The sequence below is a fragment of the Clinocottus analis genome, unplaced genomic scaffold (assembly GCF_023055335.1).
Source record: "Clinocottus analis isolate CAN_PGR_092001 unplaced genomic scaffold, fCliAna1.0.p SCAF_19, whole genome shotgun sequence".
Taxonomy (NCBI): Eukaryota; Metazoa; Chordata; class Actinopteri; order Perciformes; family Cottidae; genus Clinocottus; species Clinocottus analis.
In genome coordinates this window covers 10,114,790-10,142,544 of record NW_027175920.1, presented here as the reverse complement: position 1 = coordinate 10,142,544, position 27,755 = coordinate 10,114,790, and the positions used below count along the sequence as shown (strand labels likewise).

The 27,755-nt window shown below is 44.8% G+C and overlaps 1 protein-coding gene across 3 annotated transcripts in view; it reads right to left on the bottom strand.

Annotated features, from left to right (window-relative positions):
- Positions 1 to 16,250, bottom strand: part of bahcc1b (BAH domain and coiled-coil containing 1b) — a 62,035-nt gene extending 45,785 nt beyond the window's left edge. For 2 of the 3 annotated variants that reach the window (XM_068583199.1, XM_068583201.1), the window contains exons 1-2: positions 15,974 to 16,250; positions 4,210 to 4,541 (exon numbers count right to left, since the gene is read on the bottom strand). In XM_068583199.1, coding sequence (XP_068439300.1) covers positions 4,210 to 4,381 — 172 coding nt within the window. In that variant the 5' untranslated portion in view covers positions 4,382 to 4,541; positions 15,974 to 16,250. Of the gene's footprint in view, positions 1 to 4,209; positions 4,542 to 8,161; positions 8,333 to 15,973 lie in introns of those variants that run through there. The other variant, XM_068583200.1, reaches the window with a different exon arrangement.
- Between the last annotated feature and the right edge of the window lie 11,505 nt (positions 16,251 to 27,755).

The following is a 27,755-nucleotide window of genomic DNA, read 5'->3' as shown; positions in this document are numbered from 1 at the left end:
TCTCTGCGTCCAATCGCAGCTCGGCTGGCTGCAGCCTCCACCAGCTGTCTCCTGCACACAGGGGGTCGTCTTGCACGCCGCGCCCGGGATGTGCCCCCTGTACCCTGGGTAGCGCTGGTGAGGTGAGGGGGGGGGGGGGGTTGGGTCTGTCTGAGGCTCAACCACTGCTGACTCATCTCACACACACACACACACACACATACACACATACGCGTCTCCTCTCTCTCTCTCTAGCTTTCACTCTTGAGATGCAGCGGAGGCAGCAGGCTGAGGAGACGGAGACGGGGACGGCGGCCAGTGGGAGCCGTCAGGCAGCGGTAATCTGACTGGATTACCAACCAGGTGGAAACATTCAGCCTCTCGACTCCCACTACTCCTCCTCCTCGTGCTCTTCCTCTACTCCATCCATCTATCATTTACATGCTCATATTCTTTTTTCACCTAGCGCTTTCTTTCTTACACAGGGGCCTCTGACATAATCAGTACTCCACACACACACACACACACACACACACAGGCACACACACACACCATATTTTCTCTCTACGTCATGCGAGTTGTTTGTGTGCGAAGGTGTGTGCAGGTAGGAGGGTGAAGGGGTGTGTCTCATCTGCGCTGCCGCGACGATCAAAGCCAACGCCGAGAAACTTCCAGGAGAAGAGAGACATTACTGACAGCATCATGATGAATGGACAGGGCTGCGGTGCGGCATGTCACACACACACACACATGCACACACACAAACATGCATAAACATGCACGCACACACACAGACGCACATTAATAGCAAAACGATATCGCAGGATTTAGCTGCAGGATCTTCACTAACAAGACTGAACGTGAAGAAGAAAAGAGGAAGGAGAGAGAGAGAGGGAGATAGAGGAGAAGAAAAAGGTCAAAGAGGAAAGATTAAGGGACAAGATAGAGAGAAGCTGAAGTGAGGTTATCTCGTCCAACCAAAACACACTGATTATGGTTTATTACTCTTTCAAAGCATAAAACACAAGCAGATTAATATAGAAACCATGTGTGTGTGTGTGTGTGCGTGTGTGTGTGTATGTGCACAGCTGTGCATGTGTTCACACATGTGACATGAATGGGCGTTCTTTCTTCCTGTATTACTAGGTCACACACACGCACACATGATCGAACACATCCACACACACACACACACACACAAACACACACACCTTCATGTAAACAAAAACCGTCTGCTGTCTGGGAAGTAACACACCTGTTCAATGACAAGCTTTGCCACGCCCTCCGTAATACTGCACACCTGTGCTACTGCAGGCTAAACCTAACCTTAATCCCACACACACACACACACACACACACACACACACACACACACACAAACACACACTATTGCTGCCCAGGGGCTAACGTCACAGAAAAAGGGAAGAAAGAAAGGGAGACTGGAATAAAAGCAAAGCGGTGAAACAAGGAGGGGAAAGAGAGACAAAGGCTTTCCCACCGCTGCTATCAGTAATCTAAACGCCTGTGTAATATCATTGTGGGGTTTTATCAAATGTGGGCTGAATCTTATGGCGTTGGTATGCGGCTGTCATTCCATCACCTTGTCAAGCGCGACCATATTCAAGCAGACACCATGCTGATCTAAATAAGAGGCTTCAGCAAATTGATGGATTGCAGGTTTTCCGGGATATGAAGAAACAGGGGGGGGAATGAGAGGGTTTTTTTTATACTTTGAATTACTGTAAGTGATACACCCGGTTTGGTCCTGTGAGACAGTAAAAAAATGTGTCTGTGTCTCTTTCCAAAGATCTGAAACAACCCCCCCCCCATCGTAACCCCCCTCCTGCCCTGGTATGGCCAACCCCACATCATATCTACCCCCTGTGCCGAGGCCTAGGGCCAGGCATACAGCTTTCTGAATCTCTAAGGGGGGCAAGCACAAAGGTAACCCCCATCCTAACCTCGCAGCACGCACACACACACACACACACACACACACACACACACACACACACACACACACACACGTACCCCAACCCCCATCCCAAAACAACAATCCTCTATGCCCATCATGTCAGTCAAAACCCCATCAGGGACATGCATGGAGAGTCTGGATATCTGGAATCTCAATACAGTGTCATGCACCTTGAGACCCAGTGAGAGGCCCTCTTGAATATATTTCAATAGCATTATCACTCTGCATTACTACGCTTTTTTCCTTTCAACTTTACAGAATCATCTTTAAATTGGAGCATAATGTATGTCAGCGGGTAGTGATATCAGTCAAAGGGGAGCGTAATGGGTTTAAATTGTTATGCAAGTTTATGTGTGTTTGTTAAAACAATCTCACCATCGAGGTAGAGGTTTTAAACATGCCATGGCCATATTTTGGGTAAAATCACTTCAGTCAAATTTGAAGTAAATATGCAGCTAAATGTCTCGTGAAATATATAAAATATTCTATTAACGTAAAATAAATATACTTATTGCGTAATATATTTTAATAGTATAGAACTGTAAATACTGTAAATTATTCAATGTGTATCATACCATAATACATATAATTGCAGAGTAATACACAGTATAATACATTAAATTTACAATTGCACTTTTAAATATGTTACATTTTAAAATATATTTCCAAAAATTCCTGAACTATGAAAAATGAGAAGTACGCATTGAACATGAGCATATTGTGACTTGATTGTTAGAAATTAAAGTGTAGACGGTTGCATACACAAAACAGTTCAAGTAAAAACATATGCTGCATACATTTGGGGTCATGTAAGTGTAAGAACATCTCTGAAGACAAAACGAGCTGACAATAATAATATTATTTTTATTTTTGTTTCCTCTAATTGAAGCAAAGAGCAGAACCAGGACCCCAAACACACCAAATATCAAAGTGCTTTAGTTTCTGTGTTTGACCGGAAATTTAGAAATTATGTATTTCTTAAATAAATAAAAGAGTTAAAATTCCCCCTGGACGTCTTGCCTCGTTTTTTTTTTCTTCATTTTTTTTTTTTTTTTTTTTTTTGCTGTTGTGTAAAACTAATGAAAATGCAAATGAGCGCAGACACAGGACGACCGACGATCATTGATTCATAGGAGTCTCAACGTCTGTTTAAAGCAGCCTGCATTTGATAAATGATAATTAATGAGATTTCTGATCGAGCACGTTCACATTCATCCAGTTAGTCCAGTTTACAGACACTGTATGCTCTCTCTCTCTCTCTCTCTCTCTCTCTCTCTCTCTCTCTCTCTCTCTCTCTCTCTCTCTCTCTCTCTCTCTCTCTCTCTCTCTCTTCACACACCCGCATCCCCCCCCCCCCCCCCCATTGAGACAGGATACCAAAGCTACTTGTTAAATCTAATGCATGCACTGTCAACCCATTCGCACCCCGTCACGTCCCCGCTCAATATAGAAACCGGATTTTCTGGTATTACCTCCATTACCCAGAGCTCCCCTCCACCGCCGCGACCCCCACGTTGTGACCGGTACAAAACCAGCATGTGGCCCCCGGACCCACCAGCACCAGCCCATCATGCTCCATGGAGCCACATGCGCGAGGGAGGAAACGTTGCACAGAAACTGGAGTCAGCTAATAGCTTTAATTTATTGTTTAATGGGAAATATAAGCAGTGGAATTACCCAATTCTAATTAATTACTTCAAATGGCAATGATTAGTACTTTACTAATTGATGAAACCATATAAATCTATGACAAGATTATGCTACTGGAAAACGCCTAATAATCCATGTGTGATAAAGACAAATAATCCTATAATGTTTCTAAAATCACGAGAGGTTTTAAGTCCAACGTGAAGGGTGTATGCAGTCAATGTAAAGTAATCTGGTTTGCCAAGTTTCTTTAAAAGGGGAATGTCCCACAGTGTTGCATATTTGGCTTTTACGCGAGGCTGAAACACTAAACTGATCATTTTGATATATAACACACAGAAAGCAGCTATGTCATAAACAGTTCAATAAATACAATTACAAATACAACTATTGAAGATGCCTGCACATTTTTTTAAATTAATTTATAATAGCCAACAATCTGAGCAATTTCACTCCACAGTAAATTAGCTCGTCCCAATGAGCTTTAATGTTCCCCAAGTTTGAAATATGGATGTGCTTCAGACAAAAAAGACTGAACTACGATTATTTTTTTTTTAAATGTATTTTTTAAAACCACTCGTCACGGAAAAAGCTGCATTCAAACTGACCTGAGTGCGGCCCCATGGAGAGGTGGGACGAGTAGTATTTCCCCGGCTGGAAGTGCGCGGGGTGCTGCACGGAGCCGTGGCCGCCTGGCGCCAGCCGGGACGCGGCGCTGTGGACCAGCGCGCTCCGCTCCGTCAGGAGGTGGTGCGGAGGAGCGAAATCTCGGCTTTCCATCCCGTTGCGAAGCGATAAATCCCAAATCCGAAGTAAAATCCGGAGGCACCGAAGGTCTCAGGCACCCAGATGCAAATAATCCCTTTTATGAACTTCGGGCTCCCCTCGCATTGAGCGGAGTTTTGGCTTTGCAGGGTGGAAACTGAGTCCCCGTCATGTCCTACAAAAGGGAGAGCAGGAGACACGTCAAAGCGCTGACAATAATGAGCCAGATAGGGATGTAGTGCTGGAGAAAAGGCTGTGCTGAGAGACAGTCGCTGTTCATGTTTAGACAAACAGCCGGCATTTACAAAAGCAATTCAAATTTCACTAAAACGACCCTATTTACATATCGTTCTCCCTCCAGTTTGGCGCTGCGTGTCCTCTGCGTTTCATTTCATTAACGACGATTTAGCGCCAGCGCAGGAAGGTGAGTGAAGTCTGTTCTGCAGATAAAAAAAAAAGGTGGTTGAGCTGAGTTTATGTGGATTTACCCTGCACCTCATCGGTGGAGTCTATGCCCCCCCACCCCCCTCCTCCTTCCTCCTCCTCCTCCTTCTTCCTCCTCCTCCTCTTCATCCTGTGACCAAACACGATGCAAATAACGCACACGGGAGCTTTCTTTATCAGCCAAAAGAATGGAGAGGAAAGGGGGAGATTTGGCTCAGGTACAAACAAATGGTGCATATACAGTACAAGAGTTCACAGCCATAAAAAAAAAGCCTCTCGATGAAGGACGAGTTGTTAGGTCTTTAGACTGAACAAGGACCGGCCATAAACAAGCTGGACCTCTGGGGATCTTGCACTCAAATATGAAGAAAAACATTTGCACAACATAAGAATGCACAAAAACACCAAATTCTGCAGACTGAAGCATATTCCTCATGCCTCAGAGTGACTTCATAGCGCTCGACACACGTTGCTGCTCTGATTAATGCTTGTTGTTTATGTAAATTAAGTTTGATTTCTTTCCTCATTCAGTTGTCATAAAATCTAATCCATCGGACACTCACTTGTGTCACATGATATTCTATAATAAAATTAAAAAACGTGGGTTTCGTATAGGATACAGTAGCCACACACACACACACACACACACACACACACACACACACACACACACACAACCTTGGATCAATTGTGTTTTAAAGCTTTTAGAATAAAATCTGACTTTACTGATCCTTGTTTTTTATGATATAACCAAACTTCATTCACCTTTCATGTTTGGCTTTTGAAAAGTATTTTATGTTCGTACAGTTGTAAACGTGATTCTTATTTGTGTGGTTGCTTAATAATGAAAACGGTGATGAAACAGCTATTTCTGTCAACTCCTGCCGGGTCAGCAGCAGTGGCCCTCGCCTCTTGGCAATGGCGAGCACCATGCATCTCTACGCATACAGTGTATATCTACACGCTACGCAGTAATCACACACACAAATCAAATCACCTTTATGCTCCAGAGCGAAAGAGCCAAGCAATAAACAGGGAAATAGACTTGGAAATCATCGACTTTATATGTATCCCTTATAGTAGGTCATTTACTTAAATAGGGCTCCATGTGACGTTCAGATACTGAGAGCTGCGTTCACCAAACACACCTCAGCAATCCATTTATTAGGCTTCTCAATGCATGGCACGTCCATCTAGCGCTCTGTAGATGCTGATAGCACCTCCCTGGAATCAACGATAAAGGAACAAAGAAAAATATCAAATGCTCTGGTGGACCAGGGGCTTGTGAAGTGCATAGGCTGCATGGGCTCGGATATTCAAGTCTCCTTTATACGCGCACACTCTCTCACAGGCAGGCTGCTCAAGGACTCCAACTTTCAGGAATTGTGCGTTGAGAGGGGGGAGAAAAATCTCCAAAGTTCAGCAGCTCTGTCAGAGTGAATGTGTGTGTGTGCGTGTGTGTGTGTGTGTGTGTGTGTGTGTGTGTGTGCGTCCAAACACCCACAAGCATAAAATATCCAACGCATGCACATACTGTATTCTAAATGATTCCATATACGAACATCTGCCCTAAACTGCCAGTGCATTTAAATAATTTAATTTCCCCGTGTGCTGGTGAGCACCACGTTGTCGTTTTTGACCACATAGTCGACAGCAAGAGGAAGAAATGAGGGTAGAAACAGGAGAGAAACGCACACTCCACTGCAAGCGCACTGGGAAGGCAAAATGGACTCTCCCCTGTCCCCTAGGCTGTGAGAAACAATGGCCCTTCTCTACGGGACATCAATCATACACCACTCTCGGCTGACATTTGTCTATACATTTTTACATTTTCAGGCCGTAAACACACGTCCTCGGTGTTTACATTCCACATCAACAGAGAGCCACTCAGGCTGCATTTAACAACCTGGATCTAAATCCACTGTTATCGCTCGCCACGCAAACAAAACGACGTGAGCAGATCGCGCGTAACAGTTTGGTGGGGGGAATTATCATGTGGATCGACTGGAGTGTGTGCGCGCGCGCGTGCGTCCGCTCGCGTTTGCGTGTACGTGTGTGTGCGTGCGTGTGTGTGTGTGCGTGTTTGTGTGTGTGTGTGTGTGTGTGTGTGTGTGTATACGTATAGAACGCTTTCAGACTTCCTTCCACTTCACTCAGACTCCCCCAAACCCATACACGCCTCCCAAACACACACACACACACACACACACACACACACACACACACACACACACACACACACACACACACACACACACACACATGTATAAGCACACACACACACTTTCCAAACATGCACACACACACACCTCAACCACTGCTGCCCTGCAGAGGGTCAAACTATCGGCAGACGAAAATCCCTCCCTACAAAAAAAGTATCCAGTACTGGTCAAATCGACATTACATGAACTCAGCACAAAAGACAGCACACCAGCAAATAATTGTATTTTCCGAATCTCAAATCCAGGTGTTAAACCTGAAATACGCGTTTTGTGCTATTTGAAGAGAAATCCATTGAATCATAAATGTGTGGACCTTTGGACAAAAGATAAAACGGGGAATTAGTGGCTCCGGTTCAGAGGCTAACTCATTGCCTTGAACAATTTTGCAATAAAGTGAAGTCACAAAGCATCACCGAGACACTAAATCCGGATATTCAGAGGCCGGAGGGAGCAGCCCGGCCGAGCCGAGGACAGACCCGGCGTCTGCGCTGCCTTCATGCCGATGGGGGGAGATGCGGGGGAGCACTGCAGTTCGCAATAAACTCAACCGTCTCCCTCCCTCTCAAACACACAGCGACAGGAAAAGAAAACGAACAAAGAATAATCTACAATTTATAATCTATAAAACTAGCGGCGCGAGGAGGCGATCTGAAAAGCGAGTGCTTTTGAATAGTCCTCTGAATGAATCAGAAACACACAAGTAATTTGGCTGTGAAGAGAGGTCAAATCAAAAAAAAAAAAAAAAAAGTGACACACATATCGTCCACAGCTCCAGACTGGACAGGAGTGGTCTGAAAATAAATGATTCAAAAATAGCGCACAATGAGATGTGTTGCTTCAATAGTAATATTATAATTACTGGTTGAGGGATGTTTTTAAATTCATACTCTGTGGAGTACAGCACAATCCTCGCAGCTTGCGTTTGACCCTTTTACTTCTCTAAAAAAGGCATGACAGGGGATAATAGTATTTTGGGGAAAACACATCGTTAAAGGGCAATTTAAATAAAACGTCACATTCAGACCATTCCCCTGCACGCAGCGTGTGAACTGCAATGTACATTCATCACAATCAGATTATTAAAAAAAAACAACACGGATGTAGAAAAAAAAAATCATTTGCTACTCACTGGTAAGTTACATCCATTCGCGTGGCAAGTCGGTTATAAAGAAAGAAAAAGTACAAAAATATTCAAAGTGAAAATCCCCGAGTCGCAGAGATGAAACATGTGGGATTGATTACATCCTATGCTGCTGCAGACTGTGCTGTGCAGTCAGTTGAGGTATGGGAGAGACGCGTCGTAGAAGTTCAGGCTTGTAGTGAATCGAGGCTCGTTCATGCAGCCGGAGATTCAGACACGCCGGGAGGAGGAGGCGGAGGAGGAGGAGGAGGAGGAGGAGAGGGGGTGGGGGGAGGAAGAGAAGAGCAGGGTGGAGGGGGGTGTGTGCGTGTGTGTGTGTGTGTGTGTGTGTGTGTGTGTGTGTGTGCGGGGAGGGGTGAACGCGCAGGCCTATTGGTTTGAGAACGACAATGTGAAAGCGTGCCCGTGAGGCCCCCCCCCCTCCCCCCTCCCACCACCCCATAGCCTCTCCTCCCCGTCCCTCCCTCCGCCCCCTTCCGACGGTAAACACGCGCCGCGATTGGCTGCCGCTCCGAGCCAATCAGGGAGCCGCCGGGGCCACGGAGCAAAACGGCGGGCGTTTGATTTGCAGCCCTCGGCGCACCGCGTGCACAAGCAAATGCGATGAGACAGGCGGCACCGCTCGGCGCTGTTCCTGCGCGCTGGAAGAGGAGAAGGAGCCGGAGCCGCCTGCACTGTTCTGATCACTGGTGGAGAGCAAACAGCATCTAGCCTATTCCGTGTGATCCCGCTGCAGTTCAGTTCAAATGCTGCATGAGCTCCGAGTGTATCGTTATTTTGCAGGGTGACAGCGATGATGTGATAGTTTTATTGACGCTCCTTGAGGGAATTCCGCTCTTTTCCATTCGCCCCGCCGCATGTGTTTTGCTAAATAAATCCTCATTTGCAGAATCTGTATCTGATTTATTGAACGTGTAGGCTCGCAAAGCAAGACATTTTCGCACAACCACATTAAGATAAGAGAAGTTTAGGACCTCTAATTGTCAGGCGTAAAGTTAAGTGTAAGTTTGATGTAGAAAACATGTCCACTGGGATACTGGGAGGATTTGTTATCAAATGTAAGCGCTCGCTCTGCACTATAGGTTATGCTGTGACAGTGGGAATGCATTTATTCTGTGTAAACTCACTTTATCCATCAATATGCAATTTGTTTAAGGGCATCTGTGATTTAGTAGAAAACAGTGAAGGGCACCTGAACGCATATAGGCTTTTGTAAGGCTTAGGGGGGGGGGGGGGGGGTAAAAAACGGTGAATAAAGATGTTTTACTTTCATCTATTCATGTATATATGTCTGTTTACCTTTTCTGTCACACGCGCACACAGAGGTGCAAATTGAATCACTGCGTAATTTGAACGCATTACTGTCCCCGGGGTTAGCCTTGCGCACGGTTCACTAATTTAGCCAATTAAAAGTGGAAGGATATGGGCTTGTGTGTTTCCATGTCGAAATATATGAGCTGCTATGGGCTAATATTCTCGTCCAGGTTTGTTCCAACGTGGAGGCAAAGGGTTAAAACTCGGGGCTTCGGCCATGCGAGGCTCCTGATTGGCTGGCAGGGTGCCAGAACTCTGTCAATCACCGAGTGTAAACAAGGCTCTGATTGGCTGCTGGCCAGTCCGCACTGGGCTGCCTGAAAAAAGCAATTACTGCCCCTGCGGTTTCAAGGCGGCCCCGCGCAGAACGATGAAAGGAGATAAGGAGGGGCGGTTTCAAGGCGCCCCCCACGGCGAACCCCGTTGGCCCCAGAGCAAAAGGAGAGTCAAGAGTGACTAAATCAAAGGGAATACGGTAAAAGGGGGGAAATTACACGTTGTATTAAACGTAGAGGCTAGATTCACGGAATGCTGCAATAACAACTTTGCGTTTAGAAAATGGGAGAAGAGAAGAACCGGAAAACAGCCAGCTGCTTCCAGAGAGCTCTTCTTTTTGCTTTTTCTTCTTTTTTTTTACAAACACAGAGAAAAGTTTGTGTTACCAGAAGAAGTGATGGGAAGAGAGCGATAGGTCTGTTAGGAATCTAAATCATAAGATGCTCACACCTAAAAGTTAAAAAAGGGACTGTATTGGACCGCAGGACTCGGCTCTCAGCGTCGCTGCTGTGCCTAAAATATTGACTAAAACTTCTATTATTGCCAACTGTTCAATAATTAAGTGGACATTTACGCTTTTACGCAGCAGCGTGAACGGTAGGTCAGTCATAATTAGACGTTTATAGATATAGCAATAGAAGAATGTATAACCGTATTTAATTTCTTTCAGTAAAAACTGACATCTGTAAATTACCTTAAAATATATATTAAATAAATACATTGTAAAAAAAACTTTAGCTTTTAGAAAACGTGAGTGTTACATAAATGCACGTCTAGATAAATGTGGTGTGTGTGTGTGTGTGTGTGTGTGTGTGTGTGTGTGTGTGTGTTTATATATATATATATATATATATATATATATATATATATATATACACACACATACACATACACACACATGTGTGTGTGTGTGTGTGTGTGTGTGTGTGTGTGTGTGTGTGTGTGTGTGTGTGTGTGTGTGTGTGTGTGTGTCATGTGGTTGCATCTGCATGGCTTTTAGCTAAACTTGTCTGGAGCTGACAACACTGAACATGCACTTCATAAAGTATATTTGTTCCAGCTGATGTCTCTTTACATTAAAACAGAGCCTGGCTCTCTTGCTTTGGTCCAGCCCCTAAAACACACTGGACAAAGGAGACCCAAGCTGGGCTGCAGCCTTATAAATTGTGTGCATGCGGACAACGAGTCTTTCATACACCGAGTAGAATTTTTTGATATATACATATATATATATATATATATATATATATATATATATATATATATATATATATATATATATATATATATATATATATATATATATAATTCAAAGCGATCAGATTGATCACGTCAGTAATTAGATAATCGTCACCCTCTTTTCCTATTTACATAGCAGCCTGCATTCCAACGCGCGGCGCTCTCCAATGGGCTTCATCCACCACGTGTCCACATGCGCGCACACAAAAAGCTCAAATCTAGCTATATTCTGCAGACTTCCACATTCAAAGTTGATATTTGAATAGCCACAAATGTGCCGCTGCAACAATCGTGAATGATCATTTATGCATTAGCGTCCTTTAAGATGACATAACCTTTGTGAAGTTGTGAAACTCAGGTGGTGCTCGGGGGTGCATCAAAATGCACAGGCTGTATACTCATACACGACCTGAATAAGAAAACGATAATTCTATAATAGACTATATCTCACGTGTGGAGTCAGCCAGGCACTTTGGATCCATAAATGACCATTTTAATGACTTTAGAATCAGAACCAACACGTTTGCAGTGATATTACAAATTCACAAGCTGGTAATATTGCAAAAACATTTTGTCTTTCCAGCCATTACACACTAGGTTTGTAAAACCGGTCACTCTCCCTCACTCCAGCGGCTCAGGGCGTGATCTTAAACCCAGCGCCAATACGTCGATAGAGCAAACAGTAGCCGATCACATATATGTGTTTTTTCCCCATTTTTGAAATGACTTCGTTTCCATGTTCTCTCCCACAACAGTGTTGCCCTCAGCACTAATGACAGAGGCACAATAAAGAATCCTGTTCCGCAGCTCACAAAAGGGGTCCGGCACTTAAAACAGAAATCTGCATTTAATTTATTTAGCGACAAGGAAAAGCCTTTTATAGCTGGATTTTTATTGGTTCTTTTTCACTTAAAAGGTGGGGGTTGGGTGTGTGTGCGTGCGCGTGTGGATGAGTGCGCGCGTATTCAGAGAGAGAAAGCATAACACACACACACACACACACACACACACACACAACACAACACACCGTATAATGTAGCTAGCGTTGGCACACGGACCAGAGAAGGCTTGTGTGTGTGTGTGTGTATGTGTGTGTGTGTGTGTGTGTGTGTGTGTGTGTGTGTGTGTGTGTGTGTGTGTGTGTGTGTGTGTGTGTGTGGAGGGGGAAGGGGGGGGGGGGGTAATTAATGCGGATTGACTGATTGCTCTTGAAACGGACCGGTCCTGCGCGTGGATTGTCCTCGAGCAATGAAGCGTTCCTGACTGACACTTTCCACCTTCCCTTCTCTTCTCCCCTCTCTTCCTCTCCTCTCACACGCTGCAGACCGGTGTGCCAGAGTCTTCCGTCGCGGGCGAGGAGCCACTCATCCCGGCCAGCCGACAGCAGCTCCGCCGGCTCTCCGGAAATGTGTCGCGTCCGTTTTGAAACAATAGGAAATGGACTAAACAAATGACATGCACAGGTTACGTGTCGTCTATTTGGATGTGTCGCACACAAACACATATTTGTGTGCAGCTTGACATGCATCCAGAAGGTGAACTCTGACCCCCTGCCACTTCCCCTCGTGAGGAGCGAAGTCTCTAAAAGGTGAATGCGCTATTTTCCGCACATTAAAAAAGTGCTTGAAGTGGTTAAAGTGGGTGCCATATCCTCCACTGCAGCCCCAGCATTAATTGAATAAACTTCTGAACATCTAAATAAGGACCACAAAAAAAGAAGGAGGGGAAGAAAAAAAACATAATTCACAGTCAACGGGAAACACATTGGCGAGGCGGGTTTTTAAATGAGGTCCAAATGGAGAGCTGTCTCCACGGGAGGCCCTCCACGCGGGGCAGCCACCCTACTCTCCCCCACGTATTTCTGATAGCCCTTTAATGATGCGGATTTCCAAACAGGGCCGTTCAGCAGGGAGACGCCCCAGCTATCTAAAGGTGGTGCCACCCCACGAGACAATAGAGCCATATTAGAGGGAAAAGCACGCGAGATGAAGCGCTGCCAAGCGTTTGGGATTATGTTATGAAAAACAAGCCTGTTCTGTGCGCTCTGGGCTTGTAACAGACGGGATGTTGGTCATATCACGTCCCCGTAACCCTCCGCCCGCTTTTTGTGACCAACGCACTGTACATATTAACCTCAACAAACAACAACAACAACAACAACAACAACAACAACAACAACAACAACGGCACCCATAACCGTTTAGGAGAAGAAGACATGATGGAGTCAGAAGTTGACCTTTTCTTCTCTGTGTGCGCAGGACAGATGCTGCTATTTCTGATCACCCCGACAGATACCAGCTCCGGCCTCACACCACGGGTCACGGGACGTGAAATGCTTGGCACAAAGAAGAAGAAGAAGAAGAAGAAGAAGAAGAAGAAGAAGAAGAAGAAGAAGAAGAAGAAGAAGAAAAATGGTGTTGTTCTTCTCAAAACGCTCTAAAAGGGACGTCACAACTGTTCGACGATACACGGCACATGCCTTCTTCAAATGAGGAGGATGATGGTGCAGCAGAAGAAGATACTGATGGTGATGATGATGTTGATGGCGACGAATGGAATGGCTCGGGCACCAAATTAGTGGCTGTCACACAGCCATATATCCGTCTGTAACCACCACCGGGGCTGTATGGGCGAGATGAAAGCACCAGCATCTATTTATGGGCCATCAAAACACGCAGGTGGAGGCTTTAATTATCATTTGAACGCGAGCAGCCATGGCGCGCCGTCCCGCGCGTGTTTGCGCTGTAAAGCCTGTGAGGTATAGTTTGTATCCACAGCGAGTTGAACCCAACAGATCGTGAAATGTTGATATTATACTCGCAAACATAATGGGCTTAAATGCACGTGACGGACTTATAGTGCCACCTCATTTAGTGTTTCTGTCTCCCAACATTTCCATACTTCCTCCTCTGCCAGAACGTGCATGCGCACAATGGTGCCGTCTACACGCGCGCGCGCGCACGCACGCAAAGGTGCATGAAAATGAAAGACCGCGTGTTTGTTATTCTGCGTGTTTCAAGCAGTTATAGGAGCTAAAAAAAAACGTGTTGTTGAATTGGGAAACTCCAAATATGTGCATGGGTCAAGAGGTCAGCTGATCTTCTGCAATTCATTACCGCGAATTTCAATTTCAACAAAGACTTGTTTTGCAACAAAAGTCTGAGCGTGACTCATAGCGGTAAAACTTATAACGTGCTTCAGTGACGCACCAGCGATTGACGCCAAAGGAAAAGAAGAAGAAAAAACTTTCATCCCAAGAAAAACATCTTTAATATGCAGTCATCTTCTCCCCTCGTGTTTTGGTCGTATTGGTGGTGAGGGGTTACACCTAATCACATCACATCTGGATCATCTCTCAAAAGAAAACTCTCCCAACAACAATTTAATTTGGAGTTAAGGCTGCATGTCGAAAGCAACATCAGAGGAGCCACGCAGGAACATTTGCGACTGAGCAACCTGGCGTATCAAACGCGTTCAACTTTCAAAAGAAACCAGGAATTATGAACCGTAAACAAGTCACGTGTCCAATAACCACCGCCTGATCCAGAATGACACTTGTATGATCTAACATAATATAGCTGCGAATTGTACTATTTAACATGTATGTGCTGTATTTGTTTAGCTTCTGTGATATTTACTTAATGTGCGTTTTATCTCAAATAAAATAAACACACTGACTGTGTTTGAGCGACGAGACTAAGAAGTAAAGCAGGTGTTGACCTCCATGCTGTGGACACCGTGGCGTACTGACTTGACCCCTGCGTGACTGTGAACTATTACTCGTAAATTAAACTGCGAGAAATAAAATAAAAATTAAAACAAATTTCAAAATAAAATAAAAATGTGGACATATACTGAAAAAGCGAGGAGATGAAAAACGGTCTATGATGGCAATGTTGTAAAAGACTCCCTTCATCAATATCTACGTTACATCTTTTGTCCTTATTGACACTTTTTCTAACTAAGTCAAAAATAAAATATGAAAAGGATCCCGAAAAAGACGTCTGTCATCTCGCATGGATGGCTTCATGGCCAATGTGTGTGTGTGTGTGTGTGTGTGTGTGTGTGTGTGTGTGTGTGTGTGTGTGTGTGTGTGTGTGTGTCAGATAGAGAGAGAGAGAGAGAGAGAGAGAGAGAGAGAGAGAGAGAGAGAGAGAGAGAGAGAGAGAGAGAGAGAGAGAGAGAGAGAGAGAGAGATCAACAGCCACTATATTTAATATAACACAAGTAAGCCTGACAAACTATATAACACCCAACTGTGGAGCCGATCAACTGAAGGGAATACGCTTTAAATGGTTGTATCACCTTGTGTGTGTGTGTGTGTGTGTGTGTGTGTGTGTGTGTGTGTGTGTGTGTGTGTGCGTGTGTGTGCCACTGTTTTGGCCCATATCCACCGAGACGCCTCATAACTGATAAACTCAATGTTAAAGAAGATTCAGAAACATGCATCCATCCATCCGGGTTGTGTATTGTGAGTTGTCAGTTGACAAAATACGTGCGCATGCAGCGTCAAAGCTGCGCATTTAAAAGTTGTTGGGAGCGAAAGAAAAACCATTACGCATACATGTGTTTACGTGCTCTAGTCGCAAATAACAAGCAGCCCAAACGGCATGATCTGAATACACTCATGAAGAATATATATATATATATATATATATATATATATATATATATATATATATATATATATATATATATATATATATATATATATATATATATACATATATATATATATATATATATATATATTATATATATTATAATACATATATATTTTTTGGCCCTTATTGTACTGCCTGGACTCCAAATCCGCCTGTCATTAAAAACAAAACAACTTATCAGCATTTAGCTTTATCCCCTAAACCACGCCTGTTTAAACTGAAGCAAATATTTGTGTTTACCCACAAATCCTCACAAACTAAATGACTGTGCGAAGGATTTAGACATAGTACAAAATACAACACCTACCTATAAAATGACCGTCTCCATATTGCTGATAATTGTAATAATTGCTATGAATTGAAAAATAAACAAGCAAAAAGAGTCTTTCTTCCTCTCAAAACTTGAAAAAAATAAATCCTGCTCCTACACGCTTCATCCAAAGCAACGCGCCTTCAGAAGTGTGGACTTAAATAACGCTCCGGTTCCTTACGCGCTCGCTCTCTGCTGGATTTATCCAGCGAGGGGTTTTCCCGACGAGCTCCGGATCCTGTGGATGTGAGTCTCCGTGAGGCTGTGTAATAGCAAATTTATGTCTGGATGACGCGTCCTCTCTCTCCCACAATGGAGCAATGGACATTAAACAGAAAAATGATGGAGAGACTCTCTCTCTCTCTCTCTCTCTCTCTCTCTCTCTCTCTCTCTCTCTCTCTCTCTCTCTCTCTCTCTCCCTCTCTCTCTCTCTCTCTCTCTCTCTCTCTCTCTCTCTCTCTCTCTCTCTCTCTTCCCATGTACTCCCCCTCTCTGGTCTCGCAGAGAAAGGAGCTTTCTTGCATTTTATCTTTTTTTTTTTTTTTATCAGGGGACGGGGCAAAGGGACATCAATGAGTTTCACACCCGGAATACACCCACTTCTATCCCCAGTAAGATATGTCCTTAGAGTAGGCTTCACACACATGCATGCACGAAACCCACACACACACACACACACACACACACACACACACACACACCCTTTTCTGACAAGAGGCCTATCACTCTTTCTGACCAAACTGCCCCCCTCTCTTTACAAGCTTTATCAAAGTGAACTACGAGGTTTTGGGTAATGATTCCTCTGTCTCGGCCCCATGTGTTTAACCTATAACCGTGATGTGGTGGCAGGCAGAGGCCGTGCTGGGGTTTTATTTGCGGAATAGTTAGAAGAGTCTGGCACGAAAAGGAGCAATCAGCACTTCTCTGGAAATCCAACGACTGATATTTGTTTATAGCTGTTTGCCAAATGATATCCCTAATTGCCGCCTGTAGGTCACAGTTTACCAACCTTCAAATCCATATATATATATATATATATATATATATATATATATATATATATATATATATATATATATATATATATATATATATATATATATATATATATATATGGCATCGCCGCGCACGACAATGCCATGCACGCACGGGTTGAATTGTAACAGCGCTATAAACATTTAGCACAGGCGCTAAATAGTCCACGACATGTGTGCGCCTTTTAGCCTTTGATCGAGTCCAAACGGTCCGGACAAGTTTGTGCGTAAAAGTGAAATTATCTCCCGTTTCTCGCTGAGCCGGAGCTGCTTCCATGTGTCGCTCTGAAACAAAGACATGATCACAAACAACCGTGCATGAAGAAAAACACACACGCACACACATGAACAGAGTTTCCATCCGAGAAGGCGTTTACTGAGGACCCGTAGAAGTACGCACGAGCCGCAGGTTGGAGATGAATGCGGAAGGAGCGGAATCTTCAAGCGGCAGCTTGGAGATCGTCGCAGAAACGCGGCGGTTGGAGCGGTGCTCTCTCCTCGTTCCCAAACGGGACCTCAGCCTCGGCTTTCTCCTCTTCTCCCCCTGCAGCCCCCACTGGCTGGCCCCGTGGGTCACCGCTTCAGGAGCACCACGTCACCACGTTAACCCCTGCATCGCCGCGTCCAGGGACGCAGGGCTGAGGACCCTGAAGGGGTGTGAGGAGGAGGGGTAGGGGGATGAAGGGGGGAGGGGCCTCCGGGCGTCCAAAAGGGAGGGTCCAGGAGGTGTTTTACAGGTTTCTTACAATTTATTTCAATTTGGGGAAAATTCCACCAACTAGTATTATTGTAGAATAACAGCTGTAATGAGTCTGCAGGGTTTGTTGTTGTGTTCTCTCATTGACACCCTCCTGACACACACACTACTTTTCTTTTCCTGATTTATTTCAATAAAATCCCATTAAAAATCGTAATGAAATCAGAACAACATAAAGGAGAAGGAAAAACTCTTTAATACCCCCCCTTCCCACACACACACACACACATACACCATTTCAGAATGTACATTTTCAGCACACAAATAGTTAAATTAGCTTGTCATTTATGATTTATATCCTGATTTGATTGTTTCCAGCAAAGCAGCATGTGAATTATTGCAGAGGCTGCCGAATACAGACCAAAATAAGTCCAAGATAAACCAAACAGCACAACAGTAAATACATCGCTGACAGTCAACCCTGCGAATATGTGATGCATATTTCAGTGGACTGTGTTACATGAAACCATCTGACGAGAGTGACATCAGAAGTTACCATAACAAGTTTGAAGTGGAAATATGCTTCGGCCCCGACAGGCGGATTCCAGCGAGTTCACGCTAAGTCATTCTATTCGTACTTTTCCGAAGCTTCGCTGCACTTATTGTTGAAAAATAGAAACTATTCTTAAGACCAAAAGCAACAATACATCTATGAACGCTTCCAGTATGGTTTTGTCTTTGTCTTTGAAAGGATTTATGGGGAGGGGAAGTGGGCGAGTCACGACAGACCCCACCCACTCAGGAACCTGACCTTTATTTTGTCTCTGGAACGGCCTACTGTTGCATTGTGGGGTTTGCAGTTATAGCCTTTATGCTAACACCCTCTTTCACATTTTCATTAAAGTCACGATGTAACATATATTATCATCTTATTGCACTAGTTTTAATATGATATTTATATATTTAGCATTTAAAGTACGACCTATTTGAATTTTTATTTCCACCTTTTATGTGCACCGAGTTTATTTACGTATGAAAAAGTAGTTCCAAGGAAAGCCAAGCCTTCGTACTAAATGCCTCCCAACCATGATAATATCACCACAGTCCACTGAACACATATGATCATAACTTCTCCTGGAATATATCCACCCAGCTCCCTTTTTTTAATCACATTTTGTGTTGCTGTGGTTGGGGTGTATTCATTCATGAGCAACACACAACATGTGGTAGTTTATGCAACACTTTTGTCACATATAAACGGCTCCTTTCTGCTTAATTCCTCACAGTGTAGGATCCGTTAAAATGGAAATTCTTCACGACCTCATGGAAACGGTTGTTTTGGCCTCCGCGCATTCTCTCGCAAACAAAGTTTCAGCTGTTCGAGAAACGCCTCAGACCCAGCGGTTCAATGGGCGCCGTCCAAACACACACACACACACACACACACACACATCCCTCAATTTCAACTCAAATGACGGACAACTTCCTTACACTCAAATTATCTCGACCATCTCGCCTGCAGCATAAAAATGCGACCCTATACTCATCAGAAGGAGCCAAAACAGGCCAGCTTACAGGCCGAACCCTCTCTGTCGGGTAAAGACACCTGAATGAGATACCATCAGAGGTGTCAGGTGGTTTTCACCCCTAAATTCCTTCAAATAAAGCGTAGATTACAAATACTATAGCACCTGTTGGGACAAAGTCCCGTTTCATCGCATTGGAACATCTCTGGTGCTTTCCATTGTGTACGTCATACAGTACTGAGCAGGTTTTTAAGCAGGAAACATCTGTAACGCTCATGACAAAACAAAGCAGCTGCATGCAGAGACAATACTTGTCCTTGTGTTCGTGTCCGAGAAGCTTTTAAGCAGATCTAATGTTTGAGATTTACCATCTAGACGCGTTGCTTCTCATTTCCCGCGGTGTAATACAGTCGCTCACTCTTAACCCTGTTCAGAGCCTGCTGCACCTGTGTGCATGTGGACCCCTGATAGACTTGTGTGTGTGTGTGTGTGTGTGTGTGTGTGTGTGTGTGTGTGTGTGTGTGTGTGTGACACAGCTGCAAAAGGTTAAGAATCAGACGCTAAACCTGTTTCTGGTTCCAATTTGAGGCCACAGCTCCTCTTTGGCAAATGGAAAACACTTCAAGGTGCCACAGGACCTAAAGACGGTGCCGGTTTCTGCAGTTTACGTGGTCATGTGATTTTTGGCGAGCGGAGGCTGTTTGCCCCAGAGGCAAGTCCGCTGTGCGCTAACACACACACACACACACACACACACACACACACACACACACACACACACACTAATGCAGTTCTTGAAGTTTACGGAGGCCCAGTGACCCCGTAGGTGAGCATAGCTGCATAACTGAGGCGGCCACAAAAGGGTGAGCTAAGAGAGCAAAGCATCCTGGGATATGACTTCTCGCCAAAGCAGCACATTCTTTCATCTTCCCTTTCGTATTGTAATGCATATCAGTCATAAAAGCGCGTTACATCACTGAACACACAGTGGGGCCTTTATCTTGAATCTGCCATGTAGGTTTTCATCTCCCTGTGTATGAGTTATGGCGTGTATGCATATTCTATGAAGCTGCATTAAAGCACAGTGCAGTGAAGTGACAAACAGAGACATCTCTTAAACATCATGCCAGGCCATTCACCCCTCCATGCCATCGTCCATCCATCCTCTTCTCTCTAAGCTTTTTTTTTTTTATTGCAGCTGCTAACGCAGCAGCCAGAACTGAGACAAAGCTAGCTTTGTGGCCCCCATCTCCCCTCCGCGCTGTCTGCTGACGCGTTTACTTGTTCTCCATGTCACCCCCTAGCCCTTGTTCCCTTTCCAATCTTTCACTAAAAACTTCTTTTCTTCCTTTTATTATCCCCCCACCCGCTCCCCACATCTGCAGCAGCGTCACGCGGCCTCGCATGGCCGGCCAGGAGAGTCATGTGATCTCCGCCGTGGCTGTTGCCCGGGAGAAGAAAAGGGAAGTGTGTGTCAGAACCCTGTTTTTGGCCCAGCTGGGAGGTCAGAGGTCAACTCAACTCTGATCCAATCAGTTCAAGCCACAAAAGGGCCGGCTCACGTTTACTCCGTCCTTCCCTTCTTGTCGCCGTCTCCAACTCTTTCTTCTTTGCTTTTTCGGCCTCGGGTCTGACCCCGAGCGCCTGTAGCTGTCTGCGATTAGAAGATGGGCCGATGTGGTTTAGTAGTTCTACAGATCACTGTAATATCAGGCGCCTCGTGAGTGTGAAATCAGGAAATTATGAAACTGCTGAGCTTCAAGGCACTCGGACAACACAGGAGTTTGTTCCCATCGCCAGTCTTTGGAGTTTAAAAGATCAAAAGATCATGCTTTCATGGCAATAGTTAGTTATCAAACACACACACACACACACACACACACACACACACAAAGGGTCGAGTGGTGGAATTTCCAGATCTAGGTCATTAACATCTAACGCAAGTCTTACGCAATGTGAGGATGGTGACCATCAGTACTATCGAGGGCGGCGCCAGGTGCAGGTGCTGCAATGCAACAGTGAGCTTCTGCTGCTACAGGTGAGGTATCAGGAAGCATGGGCTCATTGTCCGCTGACAAAGCCCCTTCATCCACTCGAGCCGCGCCTCCCCCCCCCCCGACAACAATAGCGTCTGTATACACGCTGCGTTGATCATGGGACGGAGCGAATGTGGCGATACCAGGGGCTGAAGACGAGAGTGAAAAAGTTCAGAGGATTTTTTTTGCGCTGATGAAAGGGATATAAATAAATTTGATATTTCATGAGTTTGTGGTTATTATATTCATGATTGCGCTGTTTGATTTGATTTTAACCAAATGTGGTTCTCATAAAAAACATTAATGGCCCTTTGGTTTCGTGAGCCGCGAGCAAATCCATCTACCAGATAATACACAATTCCATTTGACCTTTTAGTGATTCAAACTAACTTCAAACTAAAAATGTTATGCAGGAGAAAGACATGTAAAGAAACTTTGGTCATCCCAGACCCACACACACACACACACACACACACACACACACACACCCAACAGCTCTCCACCACCTTTCTACCCCAATATCATCCATAAAGACAGATATGTTTACGTGGCATGTTGTGGAGGACCGTATATGAAGCAGAAGCATTAAAACATCCATCTTACTTAGATGAAATTATTCCACCTCTCGCTCACCCTCCTCTTCTTCTTCCTGCTCCTCCTGCTCCTCCTCTTCCTCCCTCCCTCTCCTCTTCCCCAGCCGGCTGTCGTCATCTCCAGCAACAAGTGGCCTCTTCCCCAGATGAATTTTTACATCCGTGGCATTGCAGTCTGCTCCTGACACGAAGCAAACGGGGGCGTTTCATTGATTGTGCTCAGGGGTGACAGGTATACATGGAGGAAGTGGGTTTATTGTGCACAAAAAAAATACAACAAGTGCATGCACACACACTTGCGCCTCAATACACAACACGGCTACTTTGAGGCTTTCCATCTCGCTTTCCTCGAGTCCCCCCCCCCCTCCCCCACCCCCCTCCTCTCTCCCTCCCCTCCCAACTCTCTCTTTTCCTCTTGATCAACCGGAGTGAGCGGGGCTGCTCAAATAAAATTTTAGTGCCGTGGTAATGTTGCGGAGCAGCATGGCGCCACAGCTAATGGGGGATCATATCTACATCCACCCGTTCCTGCACAAGCTCCACGTTAAACCGCAGCGTCTGTCATCATCTCGTGCACTCGGCACGGGATTCAGCGGGACTAAAAGTTCAAATGTCTGCACATAAAATGAAAATAGAATTACAACAATGTGATATTTCGGTGTTATAGAGGTCATAAAGGAAGGTGGGAGAACAGGGTTTATTCTACTGTAGGTTGTTCATGCGGGTGTGTGGTTTGTGGCATCCCAGAGCAGAGAGAAGCGCTCCATCAGGAGATATAGGAAATACAAAAGTGAAGCAAATAAAATCACTATTGTTAATCAATGTACGACTGCAGCAACTTACATTTGTCGTTGCGAATTAGCTGCTCAGGTATATTTCATCCATATATTGTGTAAATGTTTGACAGACAAGTCCAAATTTATCAAATCAGAGGCCTGGCACCCAAAGAGAGTGTGTGTGTACATCATGTGAGCGCACCATTATTAGGCCTTTCTGGGGAGTTATCCATTAATTCGGGGTTAAAGTCCATTTGCATCGAGACAAAAGGGACATGGGCCATCCATCTCCAGGCTGAGGGGAAAGGGGGTAACGGAGGGAGGGGCCTGTGTGTGCGTGTGTGTGTGTGGGTGTGTGTGTGTGTGTTTGTGCACATTCATTTGAGTGCGTGTGTGAGAGGGAGGTGAACCGTCCTCTTGCAGATAAATCTGTTGCCCTCAGGGGTGCGTTTACATAGGTGAGGACTGACTGTTCTGCAAGCCGAGAGTGATTTATCTGAAAATACCACCAGTAACTATAACACACACACACACACACACACACACACACACACACACACACACACACAATCAATTCCTTCACTATAAATGAAGCAGCCTATATGTGTGTAGACTAACACATGCATAGGAGCACTAATGCACACAAAAAGAGAGGAATGTAACACACACACACACACACACACACACACACACACACACACACACACACACACACACACACACACACACACACACACACACACACACACAATGCTCAACAAATCCATACCTTATACTTAAAAAAATACAGAAGATAAAAGTAGATTTTGTATTTTTTACAGGATATTTTACTACAGCTGCCTCCTCATCCTCCTCACAACCACTGAAAGGATTTCCTAGCAACGATTAGAATGCGCGCGCGCATACGGCGCACACACAGACACACAAAAGCTCAACGCGCTGGGACTCCCTCCAGCTATCAGCGTGGGCTTTCCCCTCCTTCTCCCTCCCCCTCTCCTTCTCCCTCGCTGCCGCTCGGCTCCGCCGTGGAGAAAAGGAGCGAGAGAAAGAGAGAGAGAGAGAGAGAGAGAGCGAGCGAGAGAGAGCAAGAGAGGGAGAGGGAGGGGGAGAGAGATCCCCTCTTCACAACTCTCCCCTGGAAGCCCCAGCTGCTGGCTAGACCGCGCGGTTACACGGGCTGCCTGCCTGCGAACCGGAATGGCGGTGTGTGGATGTGGAAAAGCTTCCTTCTGCGCGCAAAAGCGGCCACGGAGCGAGGGAATGGACGGAGACGGAGAGGCGGGGAGAAGGAGGACTGCGCGTTGGCGCGCGCCGCGGCTCGTTTTTCACGCGAAGAGTCGGGGGGGAAACGGACCCGTGTTTTCGAAGAGAGACACCGTGAGAGCGAGAGAGGGGGATGGGGGAAGCTTGGAGAGCGACGGGTGCCGGAGAAGAGCGCTTTTTTTTCTTCCCCCCCCCCCCCCCGGTGCGTAATGACACGACGGCGCGTCTCTCAGACGGTTGTACCGACGTGCTGCTGACGAGAAGAGGTGGAGGGGGTTCAACGTGTGAGGCTGTACCGGTGAGTACCGGGGACAGTTTCATATCCAGATACTACCACCGACACGGGAGCAGAGGCTACAGCCTCATCGCACGCAACGCGACGCACATGGCACCGCCCCTCGGCGCCCCTCCTCACTGACGGGGAGGTGTTTGCTGCAGGGCGCCATTTTCAAAAAAAAAAGCCTTCTTCTCGTATGAGATTTAATTTGCTTCAGCCGTCTCAAGTTACACTTCTGCCGCGCACGAGAAGAACATGGACCGAAGACCACGAAAACAGGAAAACTGGATGAAATTTCAACTTGTCATCTATTTTTCTTTTTTGATATGATTTTTTGTTACAAAGGTGAGCCATTTTTTGGATTATTTTGTATTGCCTTCTTTCACACAAAAGCTCACGCAGCAGTATAGTTCAGGAGGGCAGTGTTTGTTTATTTATTTCTATATAATTTGTTTAGTAGGAAATCGGAATAGCATCGCATTGTGTAAAATGCAAATGAATAACAAGCTACAATTTCTAAAAGGTTAATAATTAGTTACAACCAACCTACACATACTATGAATCAAAATCCCATCTTTGTATAATTATAACTTATTTATTTATTTAAAAAAATTAAGATTTTCTTGATTTTTCCCTCCTTTTTTAATATAAACCAGGTTGAGTGCGTGAAACATTCAATCCAAAACAACCTAAAACAATCGATTGGTGGGGTTTGCGAGCTACATTCGCCATGTTAAGATCCTTTGTGTGTGTGTGTCTGAGAGTGTGTGTGAGTGTGTGTGAGAGTGTGTATTTTCCAAAGGTCCTATTAATCTGACCTTTTATTTACTTTATACCCAAAATGTAAAATATTGTAGGCTATAATTGAAATGTAGTCTTTAACTGTGAAATTACATTTAATAAATGTAATTATGCTGCTTTTAGTTACAAATATCAAAACCTATTGGCACAAACACCCGTAGAGAATGTGGCGCCAGTGAGAGAACCGTGTTATACAGATTTAGTGTGATTTCATCCGATTTTAGGGATTTTTTAAAGGGGTTTCTCTTCTTGTTTGTTGTTGTTCTGGATCGATGTTGGATCTTCTTTTAAAGTCTACAAGCTTTAGAAAAAAATGTGAAATTACAGGCTGGCTGCAGGAGCAGGCCCACTTTACATAATTACATACGGAGGACTAGTCTGTTCACTTTGAAGAACACGCTTTTAGTTCTACTAATCATCACAGGAAGTACAGCAGCAGCTCATTAAAATGCAAACATATTATCCTTATTATCTTATTCGCCGTTTATGTAATTCAGTTTAAACATTTTTGACAAAAGGACACATTGAGTTTAATTCTGTCCGTCCGGTTGTTTCACCGTCAAACACAGTCCAGTTTTATTTTGTTGAATAATCTCATTATTGGAAACTTTAAACACGTCTTTGTATTTCTGGTTAAATCTCAGAGACTCTGAACCCGCGTGTGTGTGTGTGTGTGTGTGTGTGTGTGTGTGTGTGTGTGTGTGTGTGTGTGTGTCTGCAGTCAGCGAGGGGTTAACGTGTTGGACGTTAATTCAAAGTGACCGCAGCAGGACGGCCAGCTTTTCTGTGGCGATAATACCAAAAATATTAATAATAATAATAATATAATAATAAGACGCAGACTCACTGCCTGTGGAGGAACAGCGGAATATTAACGTACAGGTCAATACTTCGGTTTTTATGAATGTGTGTTTAATACTTAAAGCTGCACTGAAACGTTAACAATGTTAATATGTCGTCTTACTACGCTAATAATAATGTTAATACTATTAGTATAAATAGTATTAATAATAATGTCGACAATTTGTTTTTACATATTGAATACAACTGACCACACGCTGCTCTCAGCACTATTACTACAATAAGAAATGTCATTAATACATATATTAATGCATCCCATTTTGATAAATAAAATAAATGTATATATTGCAAAATAGCATTCAAATAAAAACAAAATGAATAATTTTGCTTCGAATATGCTTCGAAGTTCCAGATGTACTTTTTTGCAAACACGTCACCATGTACACACAACACATGCAAATACATCTGGTATAAAATACATTATATTATAATATATTTTACAGATGTTGTTTCATGTACTTTTATTGTTTTTTCAGTCACGTATAGTGCAAATGTTTTTGACTAAATATTAAGTAAATACTCAATCAAAATGAAGTTTTGGCAGCTGTATCTTTTTGTCCTTTCATATTTATTTAGTAAACTGTTCAAATAAAAATGTTTATACAACAGTTTGGCCATTTTGCAGTTTATTCTCTCTCAAAGCGTGTCCTCGTCGTTGACTGTGAAACACACACACACACACACACACACACACACACACACACACACACACACACACACACACACACACACACACACACACAAAGTGTGTCATCAGGATTATTTATTAAATTAAGCAAGACACTGAACGCTCAAATGTTTTCAGTTGTATCGTATTTGCTTATGAAACAACCCGGGTGCGTGCACGTGTGTCTTTTGTGCATGTGTAATTGTTGTAGGTCTACCTGAATTATTTAAAAACATCGCAGTCGACAAACAAGCTTTGTGCGCGTGCGTGTTCACGAGTGTAATCTATGCAAACCTGAAAGAAGGCTGCTGCTGATAACTTCTATTGAATATTGCCTAAAGTGCAAATAGATTAAAAATTGTTATAAAACGCCCTCAGACCTTCCTGAGCACAGAGGGTTTGTGATGGGCCGCAGCAGCGGGGCATGCTGGGATGTGTCCGCGCGCAGCAGCAGCGGGGCATGCTGGGATGTGTCCGCGCGCAGCAGCAGCGTGGAGCTCGGAGGTGTTTTAGCAGCCAGTCGAGGCCACAAACACTCTCCTCAAAGCGGGCGAGTTCAAGTTGGGATACCGGCCCGTGCAGCGCCCATGGGCGCCATGGCGGACCACCAGTGTCTCCATCACGCCACCGCGGACTACTAAGACGTAAATGAGCAAAGCGGACTTCCGGTGAAGCGGCCTGTAACGGGCTCAGGTGTGCAGCGTGTCCGCGACCACACCGACCGGCGTCCGGCCTCCATAACGCAGGCGCACGTGCGGACGTACACCGAGTGAGAAAATGGCGCAAGTTGCTGCTTCGCCGAAGATGTAATTAACTTGCTGGTGTGAGCACGGGGGTTACAGTTGTTTACGTGCTTCTTTATAACGCAGGGGAACGTACTCGCCCATCGCTATCACTTTAAAACGGACCAGTGAATGCTTTCACATGCAAGAACCACTTTAGAGAAGACAATACAGCCTGTTGTGGCTCGACTTTAACATGAAAGACGACAATTTTCGCTACCAGTTGATTGTTTGGTAAGACAGAGGCGGGGCAGGGGGAGGGGAGAGGGCTCCTCACCCCCCCCCCCCCTCACACACACACACACACACACACACCCCCGCTGCACCGGGATGGCCTGAGAGAGGGAAGGAGAAGCCCCCCACCCTATAGGGAGAAGGCACCCAGCTACGAAATACAATACAAACTCAATTAAATGCAGTCTCCGCTGCGATTTACCGCAATGAATGATAAATTGGCCGTCGTTCT